Source organism: Acinonyx jubatus, chromosome C1 (genome assembly GCF_027475565.1).
Source record: "Acinonyx jubatus isolate Ajub_Pintada_27869175 chromosome C1, VMU_Ajub_asm_v1.0, whole genome shotgun sequence".
NCBI lineage: Eukaryota > Metazoa > Chordata > Mammalia > Carnivora > Felidae > Acinonyx > Acinonyx jubatus.
The window spans coordinates 125,073,493-125,099,806 of NC_069381.1; the positions used below are offsets into that span (position 1 = coordinate 125,073,493).

The 26,314-nt window shown below is 35.4% G+C and overlaps 1 protein-coding gene across 17 annotated transcripts in view; it reads left to right on the forward strand.

Moving 5' to 3' along the window:
* The window catches only part of R3HDM1 (R3H domain containing 1), a 203,008-nt gene that overhangs the window by 117,064 nt on the left and 59,630 nt on the right, over positions 1-26,314 (forward strand). For 13 of the 17 annotated variants that reach the window (XM_053214946.1, XM_027055875.2, XM_053214955.1 and 10 more), the window contains 4 exons: positions 375-526; positions 4,345-4,446; positions 6,696-6,986; positions 14,220-14,343. In XM_053214946.1, coding sequence (XP_053070921.1) covers positions 375-526; positions 4,345-4,446; positions 6,696-6,986; positions 14,220-14,343 — 669 coding nt within the window. The remainder of the gene's footprint in view (positions 1-374; positions 527-4,344; positions 4,447-6,695; positions 6,987-14,219; positions 14,344-26,314) is intronic. The other 4 variants (XM_053214952.1, XM_053214958.1, XM_053214950.1 and 1 more) reach the window with 3 other exon arrangements.

Below are 26,314 nucleotides of genomic sequence, written 5' to 3' on the forward strand. Positions count from 1 at the left end.
AGGGAGGTAAACTACAAGAAACTTAAATACAGAGAACAAACTGGCGGGGGAGGGAAAATTGGTGATAGACATTGAGGAGGGCACTTGTTGGGATGAGCACTGGGTGTTGTATGTAAGCCAGTTTGACAATAAATTATATTTTTAAAAAATGAAAAAAAAATTTACTCTAAGTGAGAAAAATAAAGACTATTAAAATAGGTTCAGGTAAGGTCACACTTTGTTTCCTCTGCTAAGAAAATCTTTTGGTCTTCAGAAACTTGGCTTTGGGATTTTGAGTAAGGATTATAGACCTGTGTTACAGATTGTTCATAGAAATGACCTATGTTCGGTCTCAATTGTAAATGGTTTTTTTCCCTCCTCTTATAATTTTTCAGGTCAGCCCTTCATAAACCCAGATGGAAGTCCAGTTGTGTATAATCCTCCTATGACTCAACAACCTGTTAGAACCCAAGTGCCTGGACCTCCACAGCCACCTCTGCCACCCCCACCACCTCAACAACAAGCAGCTAATCACATTTTCTCACAGGTGCACATATCCATGATTACATAATGCTAAGCTCACCTCCCTTTATATATTTGGGTTTAAACTCACTAATTATAATTATAATTGGGCTAGCCCAAGTATCTCTTAGAACTTTAATATTCTGCACCAGTGATGTCCCGCTCCGTTTGTAGGAAGAGAGGTTAACTTCACAGGATTTTCAGCTAATAAATACAGAATATATATTGGAAAGAAGGAAATTTCATATCTCATGAGCCTATGTGGTGAGTATGTTCTCCGTATTCTACAACAGCAAGAGATGGACAAAAGGAATAAAAAGAAAACTAAGATTATCCCAGTGAGCTAATAAGTAAGTTGTTCTAAGGTTCAACAGATCAAGAAGATAGAAGAAACTTAGGTTGCTCAAGTTCGGCAAGGTACTTTGCATCCCACCTATTCTACGAAAGAGGGAGGCAAAAACATTCTGAATTAGAATTCACAGAAGCACTCTTAATAGTATCTTGAATTTGTAGAAATGTTTAAAGTTTGTACATACACTTTCACATTCTGGCTATTCCCATATAGATGTATTATTCATCCTTGGGGAACTTGATTATCCCAGTGTAAACTCATTTACTTTTGTTCTTTTAAAGGTTGTATAACATATCAAAGACAGCTTGTACAGTTAGTTACACCTCTTTTTCTCCATAAGACTATCTAAATATTCCACTGGTGAGAACTTATAGAATACTTTCTTATGAAAGAAGTATGGAGATAAACTTGAACTAGGGAAATTTCATTAATTTTATTGGCAAGTTATATAGTTTGTGTAGTGCAAGGGTAAAGAATATATGAGCAGTGGTAATGTCATCAAATACTTTCAAAGTTTTGCAAATAATTGTGCCTCTGGCAATTAAGACTCCTAATATTGGGCAAGGTAGTTTATATAAAGTAGGATTTCTAGGTTTTTGATGTGCTTTTAAGACATACAAATCTGTGGGGGTGCCTGGGTGGCTCAGTCGGTTGGGCGACCGACTTCGGCTCAGGTCATGATCTCACAGTCCGTGAGTTCGAGCCCCGCATCGGGCTCTGTGCTGACAGCTCAGAGCCTGGAGCCTGTTTCAGATTCTGTGTCTCCCTCTCTCTCTCACCCTCCCCTGTTCATGCTCTCTGTCTCAAAAATAAATAAATGTAAAAAAAAAAATTTTTTTAAAAACCAAACATACAGATGTGTGAAGAGGAAGTTGCCTAAAAACTATTTCCAAAGACTCCCATATCCACTTCCCAACCCCATTTGATTAAAAATGCACAGGTACAGATTGGAGTACATAAAATGCCCTCCCTGGCCTTCTCTGCCTTGCCTTCATTCAGTTAGGTCCTGAAGTATTTCTCTTTCATCCTGTTGTCAGTTGCCTATGCCTTGCTATGTATTTCACCAGGAGCTTTATAAGACTGATTTTCATTTCATTCAGTGGAAATAGTATTTGTCTGGTGGCTTCAAAAAAGTCTAAGGATTCATCTATGATTATATATTTCAGATTATTATCTCTTAGAAATAATTTTGTATGATTTAGATATGAGACTATCCTAAATAAAGGTGTAGATAGCTTAGTTTAGAAATAGAGCCTAGGGGCACCTGGGTGGCTCAGTTGGTTGAGGGTCTGACTTTGGCTCATGTCAGTGATCTCATGGTTTGTGAGTTCGAGCCCCACATCGGGCTCTCTGCTGTCAGCAAGGAACCCGCTACAGATCCTGTCCCCCACTCCCTGCCCTCCCACCTCATTTGCTCTCTTTCTCTCAAAAAAAAATAAACATTTTAAAAAAGGAATAGAGCTTTAATGGACTATAATTTGAAATCTCAGGATATGCATCAAACTTTGTGGTTGATTGTCCTGGTGTTGCTTCAGGTGTTTCAGGTAATTCATCATCAGATACCAAAATAGAGAATTGGTGAACAAATGATACTCAGTAACTACTTTCTTTCTGCACTGAGATAATCCATCCATGAAGTTTCAAATAACCAAACAAAATAATAGTATGATTTCCAAAGCCTTCAGATGGGCTGCATTTCTCAAAACCAGTCACTTTTAAGTGGATATTGTTTTGCAGCCATTTGCAATTTAAGTAGGAAAAGGAAGAGCTAAGGCTTTTCCTTTTCTAAGTGGTGTCAGAATTTCACTTTGAACAATGAGTCTTCCCGCCCACATTTGTCTCATTACCACTTGACACTCTCGGAGACATTAATTCATACCACTGGTGCTCATCGGACTCCTCTTTCTTTTATCTTACAGCCGACTAAAGCTTTTGTTTCATCTGACACTTACATAGTAGGTCAAGATGTCTGGAAGAAAGTTATGTCTTAATGGTTGTCTGACTTAATAACACATTGAATAGCCTGTGCTTGGAAGTTCTAAAACCACTGCACCTCATTTAGTGTGATATGTGCTGTCATCTGCTAGGAAGCTTGCTAATTTCTAGTCAAGAGGTTAGTGAGGAACCAGTGGCTCTATAGATCCTTCAGTGTTTACCTTGTTTAGTACTTTTGCTTTAGTTCTAGATTTTTTGTGAGATTCTATTTTTTTCATTTTTTAGAAACTATTGTGTTGATTTTGTGGGGGAAGTGTAACTCACCATACACGTCTGAGTTGTCATAAGACTTTCCCCTTATTTAGATTATTTCCTTAGGAAGCTTATTCAGTTCGCTTATTTTGCATTTTCAAAGTATTCTTTTAGGAAATACTGTCCAGAGATTCATGTGTATACATTTTAAGCAAAAGTGAGAGTTTTCGTTAGATAAAATGACCTGGGTTCCTCCAGTGCTTGCTTACATGGCTGTCTACAGGTCACTTATCTTAGTCTGACTGTCACCTATATAACATGGATTATGAGAGTCTTTAAGCCAGTATGTGTATTACCCTTTTGTAATAAACTATCTAATATAAATATAAGACTGGGAAACTAAGTCAGATGCCACTGTTAGCCTACAGATGGCCAGCTGTACTCCTTAAGCTTTAAAATGATTAAAACATTGTTCATTTTCTATAATGTCTGTTTTTGAGTGTCCCTGGGAAACATAAAACTTATCCTTTTTTTTCTGAAATGCAGAAGTATATCATTAGTGAAAAAATTTCAGGTCACTAGTTTTTCAGCTCCACATGGCATCTACTCTCTCAACCAAAATTTGTAGTTTCAAGACAAATGTGTTTATCTTCCTTGTGTAAAAGAGATAAGTTTATGTGTGTACATGTGCCTGTATGTATGTGTGTGCTGTTCTTTAGGCTGTTACTCTTAGTGGCACCCACAACGTATTGTACTTTAAAAACTGCTAAAGTTAAAAAAGTAAATAAATTTTTTAAAGTGCAAATTGTTAGAATTCAGGCCCTATGGTCCCAAAAGAGTATTTAATCATGCCTTATCAGATAGTAATTGGCATAGATACTATGTTAAGTTTTCATTGTCTGATAATGAAGTTTTTCTTTTATTTAGTTTTATAATGCTAAATAGAACAGCCCCTCCATCAAACCAGGAAATAAGAATGAGTGGTTTTGTTTTTACTGACTTAACCTAGGGGTTTGGGTTAGATAATAGGATTTGAAATGTCTAAATTACCTGTTTCTATGAATCTAATAAATATTTTTATGAAAAAAAATTATATATTAAAACATAGGTATGTTTTTTAAATTTTTACTGTGTAGAGTTTCTTCATTTAGCATTGTTTTTGTTGTTTCCTATTATCGTTGTTTAAGATCACTTTATAAATATAGTTTAAGCTGTTGTCAAAAAAGTGTAACTTTCCATTTTATGCAGTTCTTGTAACATTTTATTCTGACATTAACATTGTTTGCCAACCTGTTATTCCTTAGCCTGTTCGTCCTCTGCAGTCCTCTTCACAGCCTGTTCAGTACTCTACAGCCCCTTACCCATCCCCGCTCCTGCCAGTCTCACCCACCCAGCAATACTCCGTGGTACTATATCTCTATTCACCTCCTGCATTGTTTCTGTGGGTGGATGTGTGATGGATGCTCATGAATGTGATTAATGTGATATGATCTTTTGTGACTATTTAAAGTCCTAGACACATATACTGAAAAAGTGTTTCTAACTTGTATTAGAAATAATTTACTGTCTACTGTACAATATTTGTTATATTGACTTATTACAGTGATTATATAAATCCCAATTTTTTCCTGCTTTTCCACAATGAAATGATTTTCAGGTTGACAATTCTAGTCCTAAGATGGTTTAGCTACTTTTCTTCTTGAGATCAGTGCGATCTGTGCAATCTTGGAGTGGCAGCCTTCATCTGGGTTTAAGGCTTTCTGTTCTTTCCCCAGTACATAGGTCCCGTAGACTTATCCCAGTTATTAGGGTGAATTGGAGCTTATGATTACATAAGACATTCTTCTAAGTATATTCCCAAGAAGATCTCTAGATATTTAATCTGTGACTGTAATGAATGGTACCTTCTTCAATCCAAAGTATGCCCTAAATTCTACCTCTCAGAGTTTACAAGCACCAGGGCCATGTGTTCTCTCTGTGACCTTCTATAGTTACTAAGTATATGAGACAACAATGTAAAAGTTGGAATGGAATTCCTGCCTAGGGCCTAACACGAAATGAGTATTCAATAAATGTTATTTCCCTTCCCTTAAAATGAGTCTCCCTAACCAGCCTAATAGACTTTTCCCAGTGGTGCTGTTATTTTTTTAATATATGGCATCATATTTTGACACTACTTTTTAGGTTAAATTACAAGCTGTGTCTTAAAATCACTTGACATTTTGTAGAAACGTTTTCTTATATTGAGAGTGTTTTTGCGTTGAGCTGGGGGCAACCTTATTTACCAGCATTGGCTGTGAATGATTTTCAGAAATCACTTCCAATCTGAAAAAATAAAATTTTGCCAACATTGAGAAGATCAAAAGTATCAATGAACATAACATAAAAGCCTCAAAAATGTTTTGAAAAATGGCAGATTGTTGGAATAAGAAAATGACTTTTTTTCAAGACGACTCTGATGGTGGTGTATAGTTAAAATATTTGGCCAGATTACTGTGTAATTACAACTAATAGGTATATTTTAGTACATTTTTCCCTTTTGAAAGTATTCATTGAATTAGGCTAATAATGCTAGAGTGTGTCAGAGCAAGCATAAAACCATGTATTTCCAGTCATTAAATCAGGTACCCCTTTTCAGTTCCCTGTCTTTTCCATAGCTCTAATGTACTTTGCAAAAACCAGCAGACTAGAAATTGCAGATGTGTCGACTTTGATCTGACAACTCAGTTGCCACAATTTTTTTTAAGTAACTTTTTCCAAAATTCTCCTCTTAACAAAATGTGGTATATATTGTTGCCAATCTCTGGCTCTTTGGGAGCAAGGGGATGCTATTTTAACCCCATTTTTGTCATTTCAATGATATTATCTAGACTAGTCAGAACTGGTCCTTAGGCTGTTGAGTGAGAGAAAACATTTGTCAGATGGCATGTACATTATAAACCTCTCTTGGCTGGACATGATTGCCTGCTCACCAAGTAGCAAAAGCAATAGGAAACTCATCTCGGTTACATTTGTCAACATCTGACTTTAGGAAGACTTTAGGAAGAAACTGAAAAACCCTAGAGAAGAATAGAATTTATGGCCAAATTATTTTTGAGAGATTAGAAGACTGGGGTGGATTTTATGCATTTTTTTTTTCATTTGTGCTAGTATATTCAACAGGTGTGATAAGATAAACAGAAGTGCCTAGAACCAGAATCTTGCCTTTTAGGAAAAGGGGTAGAATAATTAGTACTGTGCCTTGTTAGTTACCCGGTCCTTGAAGTCCTTTGAGAAGATGTTAATTATATAATATAAGTATGTCCAGTTTTCACTTCACACATCCTTATGTGTCTTTAATCATCATTTAAATAAGTGTCTTTTCATTTTTTTGTGTGAAATGTTTTTACACCCTACTTTTCTGCATGCTTTGCAATCCATTAGATCTACTTTAAAAGTAATTTATTAATGACAGCATTATAATACTCCTACTTTCCTGCCTTAGAGTTCTAATTTTATTGAAGCTGTTCTATTAAATCAAATCTGTTATAGATACATGATACCCATACTACTGCAGTTCATCTTCAAATACATGAAGTTTTTTTTTTTTTAGAAGTTTGGTTTACGTGTGTATGGAAGGCTTACTGATTTCTGACTTTTCCCTTTTTTTTTTTAGCAGGACAACCTTGGGTCTCAGTTTAGCCACATGAGTCTTGCCCGCCAGCCATCTGCAGATGGTTCTGACCCTCATGCCACCATGTTCCAGTCCACTGTTGTTCTTCAGTCCCCACAGCAGTCTGGTTATATCATGACGGCAGCCCCTCCACCACCACCGCCACCACCACCTCCTCCCCCTCCTCTGCCACCTGGGCAGCCAGTCCCTTCTGCTGGCTATGCTGCCTCTGGCCATCCTGTCAGCCAGCCTGTGCTTCAGCAGCAGGGATATATTCAGCAGCCCTCACCACAGGTACGTCGCTTTCTCACCTTTTAACCTTAGAGAGCTTACTTTTTATTTCACATGGAGAGAATCTGTGAGAATGTGTATATAAACAAAGCTGGCCATCATCTTCCCTTCTCAGCCACATAACTAGTAGATACTTCAGTTGGATAAAGTATGTCACTTCTGAGTTTCCTTTTGACTGATAGATTTGTTTTAATTAGCTTACAAGAAACACAATAAGGTAGGTACACCATAAAAATAAACTGATGTGTTCAGGTCGGTTTAGGGAGAAGTAACATCATAATACTATCAAAGCTTTCAATGCAGGAACATGTTATCTGTCTACATTTACATGAATATTCCCTAATTTTTCCCAACAGTATTTTGTAGTTTTAATTATACAAGTACTGCATATATTTTATTAAATATATCTCTAAGTATGTAATGTTTTTTAATGATATTTTAAAGGAGATTATTTTAAAATTTCATTTTCTGTTCATCATTTGCTAGTATGTAGAAATAAAGTTGATTTTTGTGCATTTATCTTAAATCCTGTGGACTTTCTAAATTTAATTATTCTAGTACTTTTTTACAGACTGCTTAGGATTTTCTATATTGAAGACCATTTCTACATATATTATCCTTTCCAATATATATGCCTTTTATTCCTCTTTCTTGCCTTATTGCATTGTCTATGAGCTCTGATGTTGAATATACACACAGCATAACAGGGGGAAGTAAATTCCCTAGAATTCATTTATTAACTTAAGGCGAGGTTTTGAAAGTATATATTCTTCCTTGTTCCCAGTCTTAGGGGAAAGCATTCTGTCTTTTGTCATTAACTGTGATATTATCTGTGGGGTTTTTGCCCTCTATGAGGTTGAGGAAATTCTCTTAGTTTGTTGAGAGTTTTTACCATGAATTGAGTATTAAGTCTTATAAAATGTCTTTTTCTTTGTTGAAATGATCATGTGATTTTTTTCTCCATTTCACTCTCTTAATACAGTGAATTATTCTGACTGACTTCTGAATGTTAAGTTAACCTTTTATTTCAGGAACATACTCCCACTTGGTCATGATATAACATCTTTTTATATATCACTGGATTCATTCAACTTTTCTTATGGATTTTTGCATGAACGTTCATAATGGATATGGGTCTATGGTTTGCTTCTAATGTCTTTTTCAGGTTGTAGTATCAGGGTGGCACTGATACTGGCCTCAAAATGAATTAGATATTATTGCCTCCTTAATTTCCTAAAGCACTTTGTGTAGGACTCTTCTCTTCTTAAATGTTTGCTAGAATTCACTGATGCATCCCATCTGGATCTGGAGTTATTTTGTGGAGAAGATTCTAAAATTACAAATTCAGTTTTTTAGTAGATACAGAGCTAATCCAATTTTCTATTTCTTTTTGGACCAGATTTCATAGTTTGTATAATTTAATTATATTGTCAAATTTATTGGCAAACAGTTGCTCATAATATCCACCTTATAATTTTAGTATCTTGAAGATCTTTAATGGTATCACCTATGTAATTCTTAATGTTGGTAATTTCATTCTTCTCTCTTCTTTGTGTCTTATTTACTTAAGAGATTTATCAATTCCATCGATGTTTTTAGAAAACCAATTTAGAGTTTCAGGGCACCTGGGTGGCTCAGTCAGTTAAGCGTTCTCTTGATTTCAGTTCAGGTCATGATCTCTCTCCAGCTCAGGCATGCATATTCATATTCATTCTCTCTCTCTCTCTCTCTCTCTCTCTCTCTCTCTCTCTCTCTCTCTCTCTCCCTCTCTCCCTCCCCCTCTCCCTCCCCCTCTCCCCGTCCTCCTCTTCCTCTCTCCCTCTCCCTCTCCCTCCCTCCCCACCTTCCTTAAACAATTAAAAAAATTAAAAAACCAATTTAGGGTTTCATTAATTTTATTATCCATTTTCTGTTTGAGCTACTTCTGCCTTTACCATTATTTTCTTCCTTCCACGTATTTTGGGTTTATTTGCTCTTTTGTTTCTGGCTTTTTAAGGTGGAAGCATAGATCACTGATTATTGATTTGTTCTTCCTTTCTAAGTTTTATAATGTTATAAATTTCCCTCTAAAGCACCATTTTAGCTGCAATTCATAAAACTGGATATGTTTTTGTTATTTCATTCAAAATCTCTCTCTCTTTTTTGTATGTGACTTTTTTGACCCATGATTTGTCTAGAAGTGTGTTATTTAATGTCCAAATATTTGGGGCTTTCTAAATACCTTACTGTTTTGATTTCTGTTTTAATTTCATGTGGTCAGAGAACCTACTCTAAGATTTGTTTTGGAATCTCTTGAGTCTTTTTTTATTTCCCAGTATGTAGTCTTTTGGGGGCAAGATCCATGTGCACTTGAAAGCATTTGTATTCTATCATTTTAGTGTTTATGATTTTTTTGGTTTGTTTTGAGGTAAAGTTCACATAATATAAAATTAACTATTTTAAAGTGAACACTTCACTGACATTTAGTGCATATACAGTGTTTTGCAACTATCACCTCTCTCTAGTTCCAAAACATTTTTATTTTCATCACCCCAAAAGAAAACTCTGTATTCATTAAGCAGTTATTACCCATTTGCCCTATCCCCCAGCCCTTGGAACCACCAATCTGCGTTCTGTCTCTAAGGATTTACCTATTCTGGATACTTCATATTAATGGAATCATGCCATATTGTTACCTTTTGTGTCTGGCTTTTTTAACTTAACACAGTGTTTGAGGGTTAATCCATGTTATAGCATATATCAGTACCTCATTTCTTCTTAGGTCTGGATAATATGCCATTGTTTGTATATACCACCGTTTGTTCATTTTTCAACCATTAATGGGTTTGGGATGTTTCTACCCTTTGCACATTGTGAATAATGCTGTTATGAACATGGAGGTACATGTATTTGTTCAAGTATCTGTTCTCATTTATTTGGGTATATACCTAGGAATAAAATTGCTGAATTATATGGTAATTCTGTGTTTAATTTTTTGAGGAATCACCAGGCTTTCTATGGTGTCATTTTATATTCCTATCTGCAGTGTATTGAGGTTCCAGTTTTTCCACATTTTGGCAGTAACACTTATTATTTACCTTTTTAAAAATTATTATTATCTTAGCCATCCTTTGGGTGTGAAATAGGTATCTCATTGTGGTTTTGACTTGTATTTCCCTAATGATTGGTTAATCATTTGTTCATATGCTTGTTGGCCATTATCTGTCTCCTTTGGAGAAATGTCTGTTGTAAGTCCTTTGCCATTTTTTTCAAGAGATTGTCTTTTTGTTGAGTTGTGAGAGTCCCTCATATATTCTGTATACTAGACCCTTACCAGGTGTGTGATTTGCAAAGATGTTCACCATTCTATAGTTGTCCTTTGACTTTTTGATAACGTCCTTAATTAGTCATCAAAACTTTAATTTTAATGAAATCCACTTGATCCTTTTTTTTTTTTTTTTTTTTTTTCATTTTACTGCTGATACTTTTAGTATCATATCTAAGAATCCATTGCCAAATCCAAGGTCATGAAGATTTTATCCCTGTTTTCTTTTAAGAGTTTCATGGTCTTGGGCACCTGAGTGGCTCAGTGGGTTTAGTGTCCAAGTTCAGCTCAGGCCATGATCTCACACTTTGTGAGTTTGAGTCCTGTGTCAGGCTTTCTGCTGTCGCTGTCAGAGCCTGCCTTGGATCCTCTGTCCCCATCTCTGCCTCTCCCCTGCTCACACACACACTCTTTCTCTCTCTCTGTTTCTCAAAAATAAACATTAAAAAAAAAAAGTTTTATGGTCTTTAGCTCCAATAGGTAGATCTTTTATCCATTAGAGTTAATTTTTGCGTATGATAATGAGGTGTAAGAGTCCCAACGTCATTCTTTTGTGTGTATTTATTTGTTCTGGTATCATTTATTGAAGACCCTATTCTTTTCCCATTGAATGGTGTTGGTACTCTGGTTTATTGGTATCAAATAAACTCTTATTTTTGCTATTCTGTGTTTCTACCTTTATGCCAGTACTGCACTATTTTATTACTATACCTTTGTGGTAAGTTTTAAAATCAGGAAATGTGAGACCTCCATCTTTCTTCTTTCTTTCTTTCTTTCTTTCTTTCTTTCTTTCTTTCTTTCTCTCTTTCTTTCTTTTTTTTTAAAGAGACAGAAAGAGCAAGCGGGGGAGAGGCAGAGAGGGAGAGAAAGAACCCCAAGCAGGCTTCCTGCTGTCAACACGAAGCCGGATGCAGGGCCTGAATTCACAAACCGCTAGATCATGACTTGAGCCAAAACCGAGAGTTGGACATTTAACCAACTGAGCCACCCAGGCACCCCAACTTTGTCCTTTTTTAAGATTGCTGAGGCTACTGAGCTATGTGGCTTATGGTTCCATATAAGTATGATGTTTGGCTTTTTCACTTCTGCAAAAGACACCATTGGAATTTTGATAGAGATTGCATTGAATCTGTGGATTGCTTTGGATGTTATTGTAGCTTAATACTAAATCTTCCAATCTTAATGAACATGGGGTATCTTTCCATTAATTTAGCTTGTCTTAATCTCTTTCATTTTTTACTTTTTTTTTTTTTTTTTTGCATTTATTATTCTCTAAGTATCAGTTGAGTCAGTGTTGTTGGTTAGATTCTTTTAGATCTTTTGTCCAGTTCTGTCAATAAGTGATAGTGGTTCGGGTACCTGGGCGGCTCAGTCAGTTAAGTGTGTGACTTTGGCGCCCTGCATGGGGCTTTGTGCTGACAGCTCAGAGCCTGGAGCCTGCTTCAGATTCTGTGTGTGTCTCTCTCTCTGCCCTCCCCCACTCACACTCTGTCTGTGTCTCTGTCTCTCAAAAACAAATGACATTAAACATTAAACAAAAACATTAAAAAAAATTTTTTTTTAATTAAGTGATAGTGGATTGGTCTATGTCTCCCTTAAATTCTGCCAGTTTTGTATAGTGTTGGAACCTATAGTAAGCAATGAAATGTTTTTCTCTCTTAAAACCTATTTTATCTGACAAATCTAGTGACTTCAGCATTCTTTTGATGAGCATTTAAATGGTATCTTTTTTTATCTTATTTGCACACTAGATTTTTTTTTTTAATTTTTTTAATGTTTATTTATTTTTGAGAGGCAGAGAGACTGAGCACAAGCAGGGGAGGAACAGAGAGAGATGGAGACACAGAATCCAAAGCAGGCTCCAGGCTCTGAGCTGTCAGCCCAGAGCCCAATCTGGGGCTCGAATTCGTGAACTGTGAGATCATGACCTGAGCCGAAATGGGACGCTCAACTGACTGAGCCACCTAGGCACCCTTGAATGCTCAGTATTTAAAGTCTATCTTTTGCATATAGTGTATAGTTCATCTTTTCTGTCCTATCCAGTCTCATTGAAGTGTCTGGTCCTTTTATCTTTAGTATGTCTATTGACATGACTAAATGCAGGGATACCACAATGCTATTTGTTTTCCATTTGTTTTATCTCTGTTTTATTCCTATATCCTTCCTTTCCTGCCTTTTGTATTATTTGAACTCTTTTAGTATTACATTTGATTTTTCCTTTGTCCTTTTTTTTCTTTTGCCTTAAACAATGTCTTTTTTTTAAGTTTATATACTTATTTTGAGAGAGAGAGAGAGCGCGCGCGCGTATGCATGCACGTTCACTCATAAAAGCAGGGTAGGGGCAGAAAGAGAGGGAGAATCCCAAGCAGGATCCACTCTCTTAGTACAGAGCCTGACACGGGCTCACACTCACAAAACCATGAGATCGTGACCTGAGCTGAAATCAAGAGTCAGGTGCTTAACCAACTGAGTCACCCAGGCACCCCAATGATATCCTTTTTAATTAAGGGGGAGAAAAGAATATACTGTTATTTATATACATACATATACTGAAAAGTATAATAATGGATTAAGATCTGAAATCAGGAAAACCTATTGTTTGCTGATACCTCCAGGAACAGTTAAGGGACCACATGTGTGTTGTATCTAATGTTTCAGAATCAGAAGAATGTTACAGTAAATTTAGGAGATTCTTGGCTTATAACTGATATAGAAATTATGTACTCCAGCTGGTTTCCAGATGAAATGGGCATTCTTTAAGATGTCTACAGGTGTCTCTTTGAGAAGTAATCCAATTGGAAGAGCAGAACCTGAAAGAGCTTATGAAGCTACTAAAGTTAATTTACCACATATTTCTACATCACTGAATTAATTGTTTATTCCTTATTCCAAACTAGGTCAGACCAAGAGAAATGCACAACTAGTATAAAAAGCTCCAGAAGGAGGTGCACCTAGTTGGCTCAGTTGGTTAAGTGTCCACCTTTGGCTCAGGTCGTGATCTTATGGTTCATGGGTTCGAGCCGCCCATCAGGCTCTGTGCTGACAGCTCAGAGCCTGGAGCCTGCTTTGGATTCTGTGTCTCCCTCTCTCTCTCTGCCCCTTCCCTGTCTGCATGCACATGCTCTCTCTCTTTCTCTCTCTCCCAAAAATAAATAAAGATTAAAAAAATTTTTTTAAATAGCACCAGAAGTAAATATGATCAAGCTAGTCTTACTGTTTTTACCCCCAGCTTTATTAAGGTATAACTGACAAATAGGATTTGTATTGGCATTTTAATTTACATTAGAAATATGAGAAAAATTAAAAAATGGAACCAGCGCAACTGTGTATTAGTGTGGGAATAAACTGACTAATTTATACAATGATTGCAGTTCATATATCAAATTGGATGAGCTAGTAGTATATATGTTTCAACCAAGAGAAGTCTCAAAAAAGAATGTTAATTGCAAAATAATTTGCATGGAGTTGTATATAGTACAGTACTATAATGTAAATTTTTTAGATCCTCAACAATTTTCTGTATGGATAACAGATATACATATATAGTAGAGGTTCCAAAACATTTATAACAAAGATACACACCAACTATGGGATAATGGTTTTTCTGTTGAATATAGGACAAAAGAATGCTAGAGTAAGCCTTTAGCTATTTTAATAGTGTTTGGTTTTATAAAAGAGAGAGAGAAATCAGAAACAAATATGGCCAAAAAATTTAAACCTACTAAATGTAATTGCCAGGTATATTGGTAGGTGTCTTTTGTTATGTATCCTGTATGCTTGAAATTTTTAAAAATTTTTTCACATAAATGTAAAGCTAAGAAAATGTATTTTTGGATAGTAATAGAATTATTACTCATTACATTCTGTTGTTCCTCAGAGAAAACATTTCTTTGCAAGTGAAACTGATTTTTCTTCCTCAACACTTATCCTAGATGCCAGCCTGTTACTGTGCTCCAGGCCACTATCACTCTGGTCAACCTCAGTATCGCCCAATCCCTTCTGTCCATTACAATTCACATCTAAACCAACCACTGCCACAGCCTGCACAGCAGACAGGTGAGTAATATTTCTGAGGCCATGATTTCTTAGCTATGGATATTGCTTTTTTCATTCTGCTTTATTTCAGTGTTACTATTATGATGTTAACCACACTCCATCTATCAAGGGTCTCAGACATGGGCATATGAATATGCAAACCAGTGAGATTAAGAGTGGGTCACGTCAGGTTTATATGCTGTACACGTCAGGTTTATATGCTGACGTGTACAGAACCACAAACCATAATGTGAAGACTGTACCATGCCAAGCAAAGTGGTGAGCAGCTTCCTGTTACTCACTGCCATTGTAGTGAAGCCTCCTTTGCAGCCTGATAATCCACCTCTGTTAACAACAAAAGACAGACACGGCAAGCTAAGATACCTCCTGAACAGCTAACTAGAAGCAAGAATCAAAGTGACCTAACTGTGAGAATCTAGCCTGGTGAAAATATTTTGATGTCTTGGACTCACTGTGCCTTTAAAAGGAATGATGTTCTAAAACATCTTTTTTGTGTTTTGTTTTTCAGTATGCCGGTTGTATAGTGAAAGGTATTTTTAAACCAAATGCAATCTAATACTAAGAATATCAAATATATTAAAACTGAAAAGATCCTTTTCCTTTTGCCCCTCTCAAATTTTCTTTAAGCTTTCTGTGAAAACAACTGTGACTTCAGTATAAAAAACTATCTTTACTGAATTCATTTCTTTCTGTGCTTCCCACCTAGATTTGTGATTCTGCCCCAGATGTGTAATAAGGTACTTTTTAGCCTTTCATCACTCTAGTGTAGAAGTGGTATGTTTCTTGGCATCTTTAAGACTGTATTAGCTGGTTGTCACTGTTGGAGGCTCTCAGGCTACATCAGCGTGACTCACTGAGGCCACATAACCCTCCGCTTAGGCAGTTTCTTGCTCTTGATATTATGTGCCACTCTTAAGGGGAGCCGCAGTTTTAGAAGAAGGACGCCTACACAGGGCAATATGATGAGAAGTGTCTGTGCTTCTCCTCATTCATGCACTCTTCAGTGATCATTGTGACTCACCAACTTCCTTAACCAGATAGGATTGTTACTTATCATTCCTGTGGGGGAGCTGCCAGGTTTTTAATCCTTTGCTCATAGGGGTTGTCTTAGACTTAGTGTTAGGTCTTTCCTTTTTTGTTTTACTAGCCCTGTATTGTATGTGTGACAAATGTTCTTCCGAAGGATGTTGAATGCAAGCATTGGTCATTTTAGCCAACTTCTGTCTTAATTATGACTCCGTTTAATTCAAGTTTTCCTGAAGTTTATAGTACAATCCACTTCAAATAATATAAACTAATACATGCCCTAATTTTGAAAGTCATCAAAAGTTATTCTTTATAGATGGGAGCATTCATCGTGACACCATTCATTCATTAGTTTTAAATACATTGTTGTTCTAATGGAAATTATTTTGTGAGTTTTCCTGGGCTACAGTGACTAACTTTTCATATTGTTTCTCTTTTGATTCTTTTCTTCCAAAATTATAATACAGATTACAGCTAATGTCATAACAAAAAAGAAATTTACCTTCAGTCTCCGCATTCCATTATCTTGTGTGTGACTAATTCGTTTCATACAGCCTATTAATGAGGCATGCAAAGATCCTTTACTCCACGTTTATATGAATTTACAAGTTTCGTTCTTTTCCAAGTTTTCGTTTTTATTCCTCTCCATTGTCAAACTGCCTACAGAATTGAAACTTTTAATCACAGGTTGGACCAATGTGCTTTTACAAATGCATCTCAGGAAAAATATTCCCACTAAATGGAGAACAGCTGAATATGCCACTCCTCGCAATTGAGGGCCAAAGTATCTATGTGACAGACAGTACGTGTTTTATAATCAGTGATATTTTCATTGTGGATTTTTCCTAATGCTAGTTAAGGTGAGAAGGAGGGAAACAGAGTACATCTGTATGGTACAGGCACAGAAAAACAGTTTTTGTGAACAGTTTTTAAATGTTGTGTTTGACTCTTAAAGTTACCATAATGTAACATGTTATAGAATCTGTTCTTCCAATTATTTTATGTACTATCATCTCAGTTTATACCTTAAGTTAGTTGAATATCATTCAGTTTGAAGAAAAAAAGAGAAATCCTCAAATCATCCTTATCTGAAAGGGAAGGAAATTTGTTATGCTAGTAAGTACAAGAGCAAATCCCTCTTTGAAGAAAAGTTCAGTAGTGGCAGTGGCAAGTATTGTGTTGGTAATTATAACCTTTTTGTGGAATTAGTAGGATTTGAACTACTAAAAAACTCAAAATCGAAAGATTTTTTTTGTAGTTAATGGTTATTTTTTGTTAAAGCTTACAGAAAAGTGTGCATGTATGTTTGTGTGTGTCCTAATAGAAAAGTAAAATGCATCGGGAAATGAACAAGGCAATTTTTTCTGTGTTTTTTTAACAAATTTATAGCATTTTATGTCTCAGTAATTAACATTTTTTTATATACACATTATACTTTCTGGATTTCATTCTTTTATTCTTTTCCTTATATTTCCCTATGTACATTTCACCATCCTAATCTGATTAAAATTAGAAATAATTTATTACATCTCTTACCTTTTTGTTTCTTGCCAAACAACATTTAGTCAAGCAGCATATTATTTTCTTGTATTACATAAAAGGGTAAAACTATTCAACCAAATAATGAAAACATTAATAAATTAGTAACAGTTTTTCTTCACTGGAGCACAATAAATAAGTAATTTTTAAATTAAATATTCATAAGCCAGGGGATATGGCAAGAAAAAATGTAAAACTTTCTGCTCTTTTCCCTTTTGGGGGCAGGAAGGTATCCTTGGGGAGATATCTCAAGGATAAAATGCTATGGTCTTCCATCCACGGGAGTGCCAGAGGTCCACAATAGTTGTTAATCTCCTTAACAACAAACCTCCCATCTATTACGAGACTTGAATTGAAAATAGTACTATCATTATTGTTGGGGAATGAATATATATATATATCTTGTGTTATGAATCTGAAACTGTCACGGTCATTCAAAACAAGGTTAAGTCAACCCCAATCAGCAGAAGCAGAAGAAATTCTGGCTACATAAGGCATTTCAGACAGTACTTTGTATAGTATGAAAGAAAACAAAATAGGAATAAAATCCTGTTAGCCTCATTCATTTTTAACTGGTATTAGGTCTATCACTTAAAGCTTCTGGGTTTCATTTTACTTACTGGCAAAGTAAGGGAGTTTTGCTGTATTGTCTGTTGAAGCCTCTGTGAACTCTAAAATTCCATGATACTGTGTTTCTAGCTTATGTGAGTCATTTCTAGTTGAGGAAGGTGAAATATTGGAGGATTGGTTTGTAGTAGCTTAGTGACTTACTGTCAAAAACTGGAGTCACACAAGCAACTATTTCAAAAGAAATGGTTACTTGCCAGTTGTAATAATAAAGATTCATTATCTTAACTCTTTAAAGTTTACAGTTCGAGTACTGTAAAGTATACTGCATATAAGGAACTTGATATAAAGAAACTGTTCCTGCACATAGTAGTTACAGCAAAGATTTTGGGTTTATGGATCCCTGGCTGTTTTCTGTGTAGCTGCTTTCATCCTTATGACTCATTTGAAAAGTTTGCAGCTTTACCATATATGTTTAATATTTTGCAATAATTGGCCTTGTTCCTGAGCTGTTGGATTCGGGGCCGTAGCACTGTCTGAGAGGTTTACATTTCTCACAGTGAACCGGTCTCTTTTTCAGCTGCTTCCTGGCTTCTTTTTACTCAGGTTTCCACTGCTCTTTTCTTTTTTCTTTTTTTAATGCTGTATTAAGGTATTAATATTTGCTTATATTTTCCATTATGCCTTTTAATCATGCATCATACTTAGAAATAGGGATTTAAATTTAAATGACAACCTTGACTTAATGTAATTTACTTTTTAAAAATTTGTGAAAGCTATTGCTTTAATTTCTTTTCCAAAGCAGATTTGGATGGCAGATTCAGTTTGCTTTATAGCTTTTCTTAAGACTAATGTCTTGAGCATGCCAAACTCATTAGCAATAGTCAAGTACATCTCTTTATCTACTGCTACATAACTTTTAAGGAATATTAGTGTGCATTAATGCATGCCATCTAATGGACCTAAGACACCTAAAAGCATCTAAAACTACATATGGGTGCTGACCAGGGATATAATTCAATTTTTTTCCAAACTGTGATATCGCATGCATGTGGAAAACAGAATAACTCTGTAAAATGAAATGTCATTTTAGTTTTGCAGCCAGTTGATAAATTCAAAGAATATCAATGCATTATATTGTCAGTGTTAGCTTTTCAAGTAACGCAGAACCATGTGGTTTCAATTAAGCTTCATTACCAGTAGACTATGGTAGGGTCCTGATGAACCACACCATGGAAGGAACATTTTAGGATAAACAGTCTGTAACATGCAGAGAATATTGGCAGCATTGCAGAGTACAGATTTAAAAGTAACTTGGTGTAAAAAGCAGGCAAGGGAGAAATGAACATATTGGATAAGCACAGGAGGGCTGATATTAACAAGGGATTTCTCTGTGTAAAATAGGGACTTTGGTACAAAGTTAGTTTCTTTTTTGGCATCTTTTGACTCACATAATAGGAATTTTATATATTGTTACTTTTTGATGGCCCTGGTTATCCTTGTTTTTTCATTGATTCTATGAGCATTTCTTAGTATTGTGTGACCAACACAGATTCAGACAATTGTATAATACCTACAAATCCACCTATTTCCCTTTTCCCTTCTCCATTAACCTGCCGCCACTGAAATCTGGAGCCAAAAGTATCTGGTAAGTACCCATAGATTTCCTTGAGTTGTACAGACTCTTTCGTAGGATCGTCATTTAAATAGCCATGAGCTATAACCTATGGGGCTGTTTTTATTAGATTCTTTTTTGTGTGTTCGTATTTGTGTTTATTTAATCACAGAAATAGTGGAGCAGAAGGTGGTAGAGGAAAAAGAATAGTGAAGGTGTGCTGGCAATTGTGTCTTCTTCTAAATTCACCTAAGAGGCTTTCAGTTGAAGACCCACCAACCAAGCGTAAGACAGACCAAGATCACAAACTTGAGGTTTTGATGATTTGGAAACAGTTCATCTAAATTATATTGTGGATATCTAGTTACAGATTAGAGTTGGCAAAATGGCTTATCAAAAAAAAAAAAAAAAACCTAAATCTACTCTCACAGTGCTTCTGCCATATGGGGTTATTAGTCTTGAAAAACTTAAGTGAAATGACCTTAGATTTAGGGCTATTGTGAATAACCAGTTCTTCGGTTCTTTTTATTATCTTTCCCATTATGTCTGATTCATATTACTAAGAATGCTTTCCTTTAACGCAAATACTGTTCACGTCACCTGCACAAAATAAAACTAGCCTGTTAAAGCCTGTGCAATACTTTTCTGCTGAGCACTGTGTTTCCTTCTTGCTCTCTTCTCTGTTGAAGTGAAAGAGAGTTAAAAATAGAATATTCTTTGGAGCCCTCCAGGGAAGTGCCTAAGCCATCATTTTATATTGTCCTAGGTCTCTTTGCTTGCAAAATTGATTGTGCTTTCCTCTGAAAGTGCTGGAAGAAATGGGATAATATTGCAGCGGTGCAGTCCTTTAACAAAGGAGAATGACAGTGTTAAATAACACCTATGTTGAGATCTGGTTGTTTATTCTGTTGTTGGTTATCACTTATATTGGCATTGCTTGCTTTACAAAATACATGCTTTCCCACAATATTGACACAAATTTGTATAGATGATATATAGATCCTGTTTTTCTCTGACTTCCACGTTAAACATAGAAAAATCACAGGAAAATTTTTTTTTTATTTTTGATACATTGAAACACTTTTTATTAAAGAATAATTTAGGTGTAGCCAAGTTGGTGATATATTGAGTGTTAGAATACTAGAAACACTCTTCTCTTAGACTTTTTTTTTTCTTCCAAGGTTTTAAGTTACAGCTAACTAATATACAGTGCAATATTAGTTTCAGGTGTAGATTTTAGTGATTCACCACTTACATCCAACACTCAGTGCTCATCACAACTAGTGCCCTCCTTAATACCCATCACCTATTTTTTTAAGTTTATTTATTTATCTCTACATCTAATGTGGGACTTGAACTCATGATGCCAAGATCAAGAATCTCGTGTTCTTCCTACAGAGCCAGCTGTGTGCCCCTACCCATCACCTGTTTAACCCATCTCCCCTACCACCTCCCCTCCAGTAACCTAATGGTACTTTTCATTCTCGAAGAAGCTACTTCCTCTTTCCCAGTCTTCAATTTTCTCCCTCTTTTCAAGATCATTGCATTTTTTTCCTCATACTTGACAGTCTTCAAACTATATACTATTGAAACTATCAGAACTATGTCCTTTCCCTTCCTTTTGTCTGAATAATTAGATGATGAACCTAAACCACAGTGCCACTTCTCTACTAAGTGCCACTCTGTAACTGTTGATGCTCAGCAGCCTGAGATTCCTTTGTTTAAACACAAGTTCAGAGGAATTTGTGAGCAACTTGAACAGTTCTTTTAGATGTAAATTTTATTTACCAAGTGTGCATAAAGTGAGGCATACCTGTGATTAGATGATTCTTTATGTTATATTGCTAATAAAATAGTAATGATTTTGTCTTGCATAGGCAATGGTAACATTCTTTAATTTGATTAGTAGAATGATGTGGATTTTTGTTTATTTGTTTTCTGTGCTTTCTAACTGATTATGTCTAGTTTTCCTTGTGGTTGTAGTAACTTCATCCATCATAGATCCCATGGTCTTTGGCCATCCATAATGTCAAGTCATCTTTTTGCAACTTCCGATTTCCTCGTCTTTAGAGAGTATACTCAAGGATTTTATACAACCAGCTGCCAAGTTGTGGTTTGTGGTTTGTCATTACTGGAATGAATGGTCAAACATCTCACTGTGACTTCTAGAAAAACATTCAGGGACCTGTCCAGATTACCAGTACAATTCCCCTCCTTTTAACATGAAATGTTAAATGATGCCCTCCCCACCCCACCCCCCCCGCCTTTTTTTTTTAAGTGATGCTAGACTTCAATTCCTCAGGTCCTGGCAACTTCCTATCCAATGTGGTTCACACCTGCTAGCTTTTCCTACCTCAAATATAAAAATGAATGTAAAGCTACTGAGTGTATAGAAGAGAATCATTGCTTCACAACAACTTAAGACTTCACCCATGATACAGCACATGCCTCTTTGTACACAGGTGTCCGAAGTTAGAGCTCCCTTTGCCCCACTGGGTGTAAAGTCTGACTTCTTGGCAAAGCAACTCAACTTTGCAGAGAAGAGCCAGATTATGAAATTTCTACTAAAAAAATCTTAAGTGGCTTCATCTGGGATATGAGAACAGAGTAGTACATTTTGAGCAAAGTCAGCCTTTGAAGCAAAATAGCAAAGCTAAACCCCAACAAGGAATATTGAAGACTGGCCTGAAAAATACTCAGGTTGAGAGACACAAACCAAGGGACATGAGCCTGAAATATTTGAGCCTCCTTTTCCTCTTCTCAACTGTTTCTTGTATGTGTGGGATCTAATTATAATAAGGCAAGGAAGTGTTATCTTGAAATATAAGAGGTCACAAACCACACCCCTTGAGAGTAATGGGCAAAACAAGTGAAGGAGACCCCCTCCCAGGGGAGAGGACATTATGGGCTGATTGTATAAACTCTTTAAGATATGGTCTTTTTTAACCCCAAGTTCCTATAACTGCCATCTGGACTAACTGTTCAACAACTTTTCACTCTGATTCCTGTTTTGGATAACCACATTTATACTTAAAAATAATCTTCAATTCAAATGAAAAAGCCCTAGTTAATTGACTATTTGCAATCATTCTTTTTTTTTTTCCTATAATTAAATTTATCTTGAGACTTAAGTATCTTAACCTATAGTAAAAGTCTTCATTAACCAAAATTCTCAGAAAATGGAAGGAGCCTAGGTGTTCAGTGTTCTGCTTATTGTAATACTCTTTCTATCTCAGCGTTTGTCCCTGAGAAAAGGAAAGTTTAGAATCAGAATAGTATGTGCAAACCCCGTTTGGCAAGGTGTGAACCTCTCTGTGCTTTTGTTTCTTCATCTAAAAAAATAAGGGTAATAATTATACCTATTCATGAGATTGTGAGCACTAAATGAGTTAGCAAGTATAAAGTACTTAGAACAGTGCCCAAAACCTAATAAATGTTATGTCAATGTTAGCTACTGATGTTACTTTGTGGTGTCATCCAAAAAAATGACAATTATGCAGTACTCTAAATGAAGAGGCATAGGAATTTTGGGCTAAATTTGTGTTTGGTCTGAATTTCAGAATGGCCATGGGAAACTAACATAGTTTGTTCTGACATATTGAGGTCTTTTTGTTTTGTTGACTTCTTAACACATGCCTTTTCCTTAAAGTACGATAGAGAGTTCAGATCAGTTGATTTCTTTTCTAATCCTCTGATTGTTAACTTGAGGTCTAAGTGTCTTGTAAGAACATTTACTTAGATACTTCCTTCCCATAGTTTTTTAGAAATTTCTGTTGACCTTGTCCATAACTATGGAAAAGCTTTTGAAACACTATGTGCCATTTCTATATCTAATGTGAGTGGATATGTGTATTTATATCTGTGCACAGAAATAAGGCTACCTATACATACAAGTAAATGGTAATTATCTATGAGTAATTGTTTTATGAAAATGATGTTTTTCCATAGTGGCTTTTTCCTTTTTCGTATTTTCCAAATGTTCTACCATGAAAACCTATTGCATAATCAAATAAGGCTTTTTTTAGATATGTTTTAAGTGTGCAGATTTATTCAGAAATATTCAAATGAAACCTTCATTTCAAGCTTTACATATTAAATATAAACTAAAACATTTCTGTGTTCTTCCTTATCAAGTAAGCACCTTGAGGTTAATGACATAAAATCTGCATTTCAGCTGCAGTACAGTTTCTAAGGAGAGGATTAATGAGTGACCCATGAATTCGTGAATCCGCTGAGGTGATTTGTAATCACAGGGTCCGATTTCATTTTAATGAAATGGCAGTTAAATGCGTTTAACCTTATTTTAAATGCATTACCTTAAAATTTAAGTTCAGCTTTTGCTTTCAGAGCCATTTGATAGATGTGGACAGTGAAAAACACTACTCTCAGTCAGCCTGTCAGCACACATAGTAAGCCTCTGGTTTCATGTAGAAGCATATATTATTTTGATTCTATTATGTTAAGAATATGTTTTCCTCTGTTGTCTATTCAGTAAGTATAAATATTGAGTGCCCATTTACTGGCTTAGCTGTGTGATAGCTGATATGGGTTTTCTTTGTTTTTAATACGGAAGAGTGTTAAAGTTTCTAACCTTATTAAAAAAGCACACCATTTTGTTTTTTAAGGCATGCACAAACAATGAGAGAACAATTAAAAAGAACAATTTTAGATATTACCTGTGGATTGTTTTTTTTTTAAGTATAATTAGCATTCAATGTTACTGGTGTTGGGTATGTAATATAATTTAACAATTCTGTTCATCAAAATACCTATACTCCTAATCCCCTTCACTTATTTCATCCATCCCAGCAGCCACCTCCCTCTCATAACCATGTATTTATTCTATTTAAGTCTGTTTTTTTGTATTAATCTTTTTTCCTGTGTGTTCCTTTGTTTTGTTTCCTAAGTTCCATTAGGAAAATCATAATAGTATCTGTCTTTCTCTCACTGACTTATTTCACTTAGCATTATACCCTCTAGGTATATCCATGTTATAGCAAATAGCAAGATTTCATTATTTTTGTATGGCTGAGTAATATTCCATTGTGTATATATATGATCCCACATTTTCTTTATCCATTTATCAGTCATTGGACACTTGAATTGCCTCCATATCTTGGCTATTGTAAATAATTCAGCTGTAAACCTAGGGGTGCATATATCTTTTTGAATTAGTGTTTTCCTTTTCTTTGGGTAAGTAGTATAATTGCTGGATCATACGGTAATTCTGTTTTTAATTTTTTGAAGAACCTCCATACCGTTTTCCACAGTGGCTGCAACAGTTAGCATTCCTCCCAACAGTGCACAAGGGTTCCTTTCTCTCTACATTCTCGTCAACGCTTATTATTTCCTGTGTTTTTTATTTTAGCCATTCTGACAGGTGTAAGGTGATATCTCATTGTGGTTTTGATTTGCATTTCCCCGATGATAAGTGATGATGAGCATCTTTTCATGTGTCTGTTGGCTGTCCGGATATCTTCTTTGGAGAAATGTCTGTTCACATCCTCTGCCATTTTTTAATTGGATTATTTGAGGGGGTTTGTTGTTGACTTGTATAAGTTCTTTATATATTTTGGGTATTAACTCCTTATCGGATATATCATTTGCAAATATCTTCTCCCACTCAGTAAGTTGCCTTGTTTCATTGATGGTTTCCTTTACTCTGCAGAAGATTTTTATTTTGGTGTAGTCCCGGTAGTTTAATTTTGCTATTGTTTGTCTTGCCCAAAGAGACATATCTAAAAAAAATGTTTCTTTTTTTTTTTTTCAATTATTTTATTTTATTTTATTTTAGAGAGGGAGTGCAAGCACAAACAGGCGAGTGGCAGAAGGGGAGAGAGAAACCCAATCGGGCTCCATACTCAGCATAGAACCTGACCTAGGGCTCAGTCCCACAACCATGAGACCATGACCTGACCAGAATCAAGAATCAGACACTAAATCCACTTAACCACCCAGACACCCCTAAAAAAATGTTTCTAAGATCTGTATCAGAGAAGAAATTACTGCCTGTGGGAGTGATTGGCTGGCTCAGTAGAGCATGTGACTCTTGATCTTGGGATTATGAATTTGAGCCCCACGTTGAGGGTAATTTACTTTTTTAAAATAAATTTATTTTTTAAATAAATAATTTAAAAAATTATTTAAAAATGTTTTTAAATTTAATATTTAAAATTAATATTTAAATATTAAATATTAAATTAAAATTTAAAAATAATTTAAAATAAATTTATTTAAAAAAATAAATTACTGCATACATATTTATTTTCCTAGGATTCTTATTTGAGGTCACACATTTAGGTCTCTAATTCATTTACAGTTTATTTTTATATGTGGTGTAAGAAAATGGTCCTGTTTTCATTCTTTTGCATGTAGTTGCCCTCTTTTCCCAGGACCATTTGTTGAAGAGACTGTCTTTTTCTTATTGTATGTTCTTGTCTCTGTCATACATTAACTGACCATATAAATATGGGTTTATTTCTGGGCTTTCTATTGTGCTATTGATCCATGTGTCTGTTTTTGTGCCAGTACCATTCTGTTTTGATTACTACAAGTTTGTACTGTAGTTTGAAATCTAGGAATGTTCTGTTTCAAGATTGCTTTGGCTGTTTGGGGACTTTTGTGGTTCTATACACATTTAGGATTTTTTTTGTTCTAGTTCTGTAAAGTATATTGGTATTTTGATAGAGATTGCATTAAAGCTATAGATTGCTTTAGGTAATATGGACATTTTAGCACTATTGGTTCTTCCAATCCATGAACATGGAATATCTTTTCATTTGTTTATGTCATCTTTGATTTCTTTCATTAATAGTAGTTTCATAGTACAAGACTTTCACCTTATTGATTAAGTTTACTCCTAGGTATTTTACCTTTTTGGTTGTAATTGTAAATGAGATTGTTTTCTCAGTTTCTCTTTCTGCTACTTCAGTATTGGTGGATAGTAATTAACAGATCTCTGTATATTTATTTTGTATCCTGTGACCTTACTAAATTCATTTATCAGTTCTAGTAGCTTTTTGGTGGAATTTCTAGGAGTTTCTATTTATAGTATCATGTCATCTGCAATAGTGATAATTTATTTCATCCTTTCCAATTTGGATGCCTTTTATTTATTTTTCTTGTCTGACTGCTGGAGCTAGGGCTTCCAGTACTTTGTTGAATAAGACTGTTGAGAGTGGACATCCTTGTCTTGTGCCTGATCTTACAGGTAAAGCTATGTTC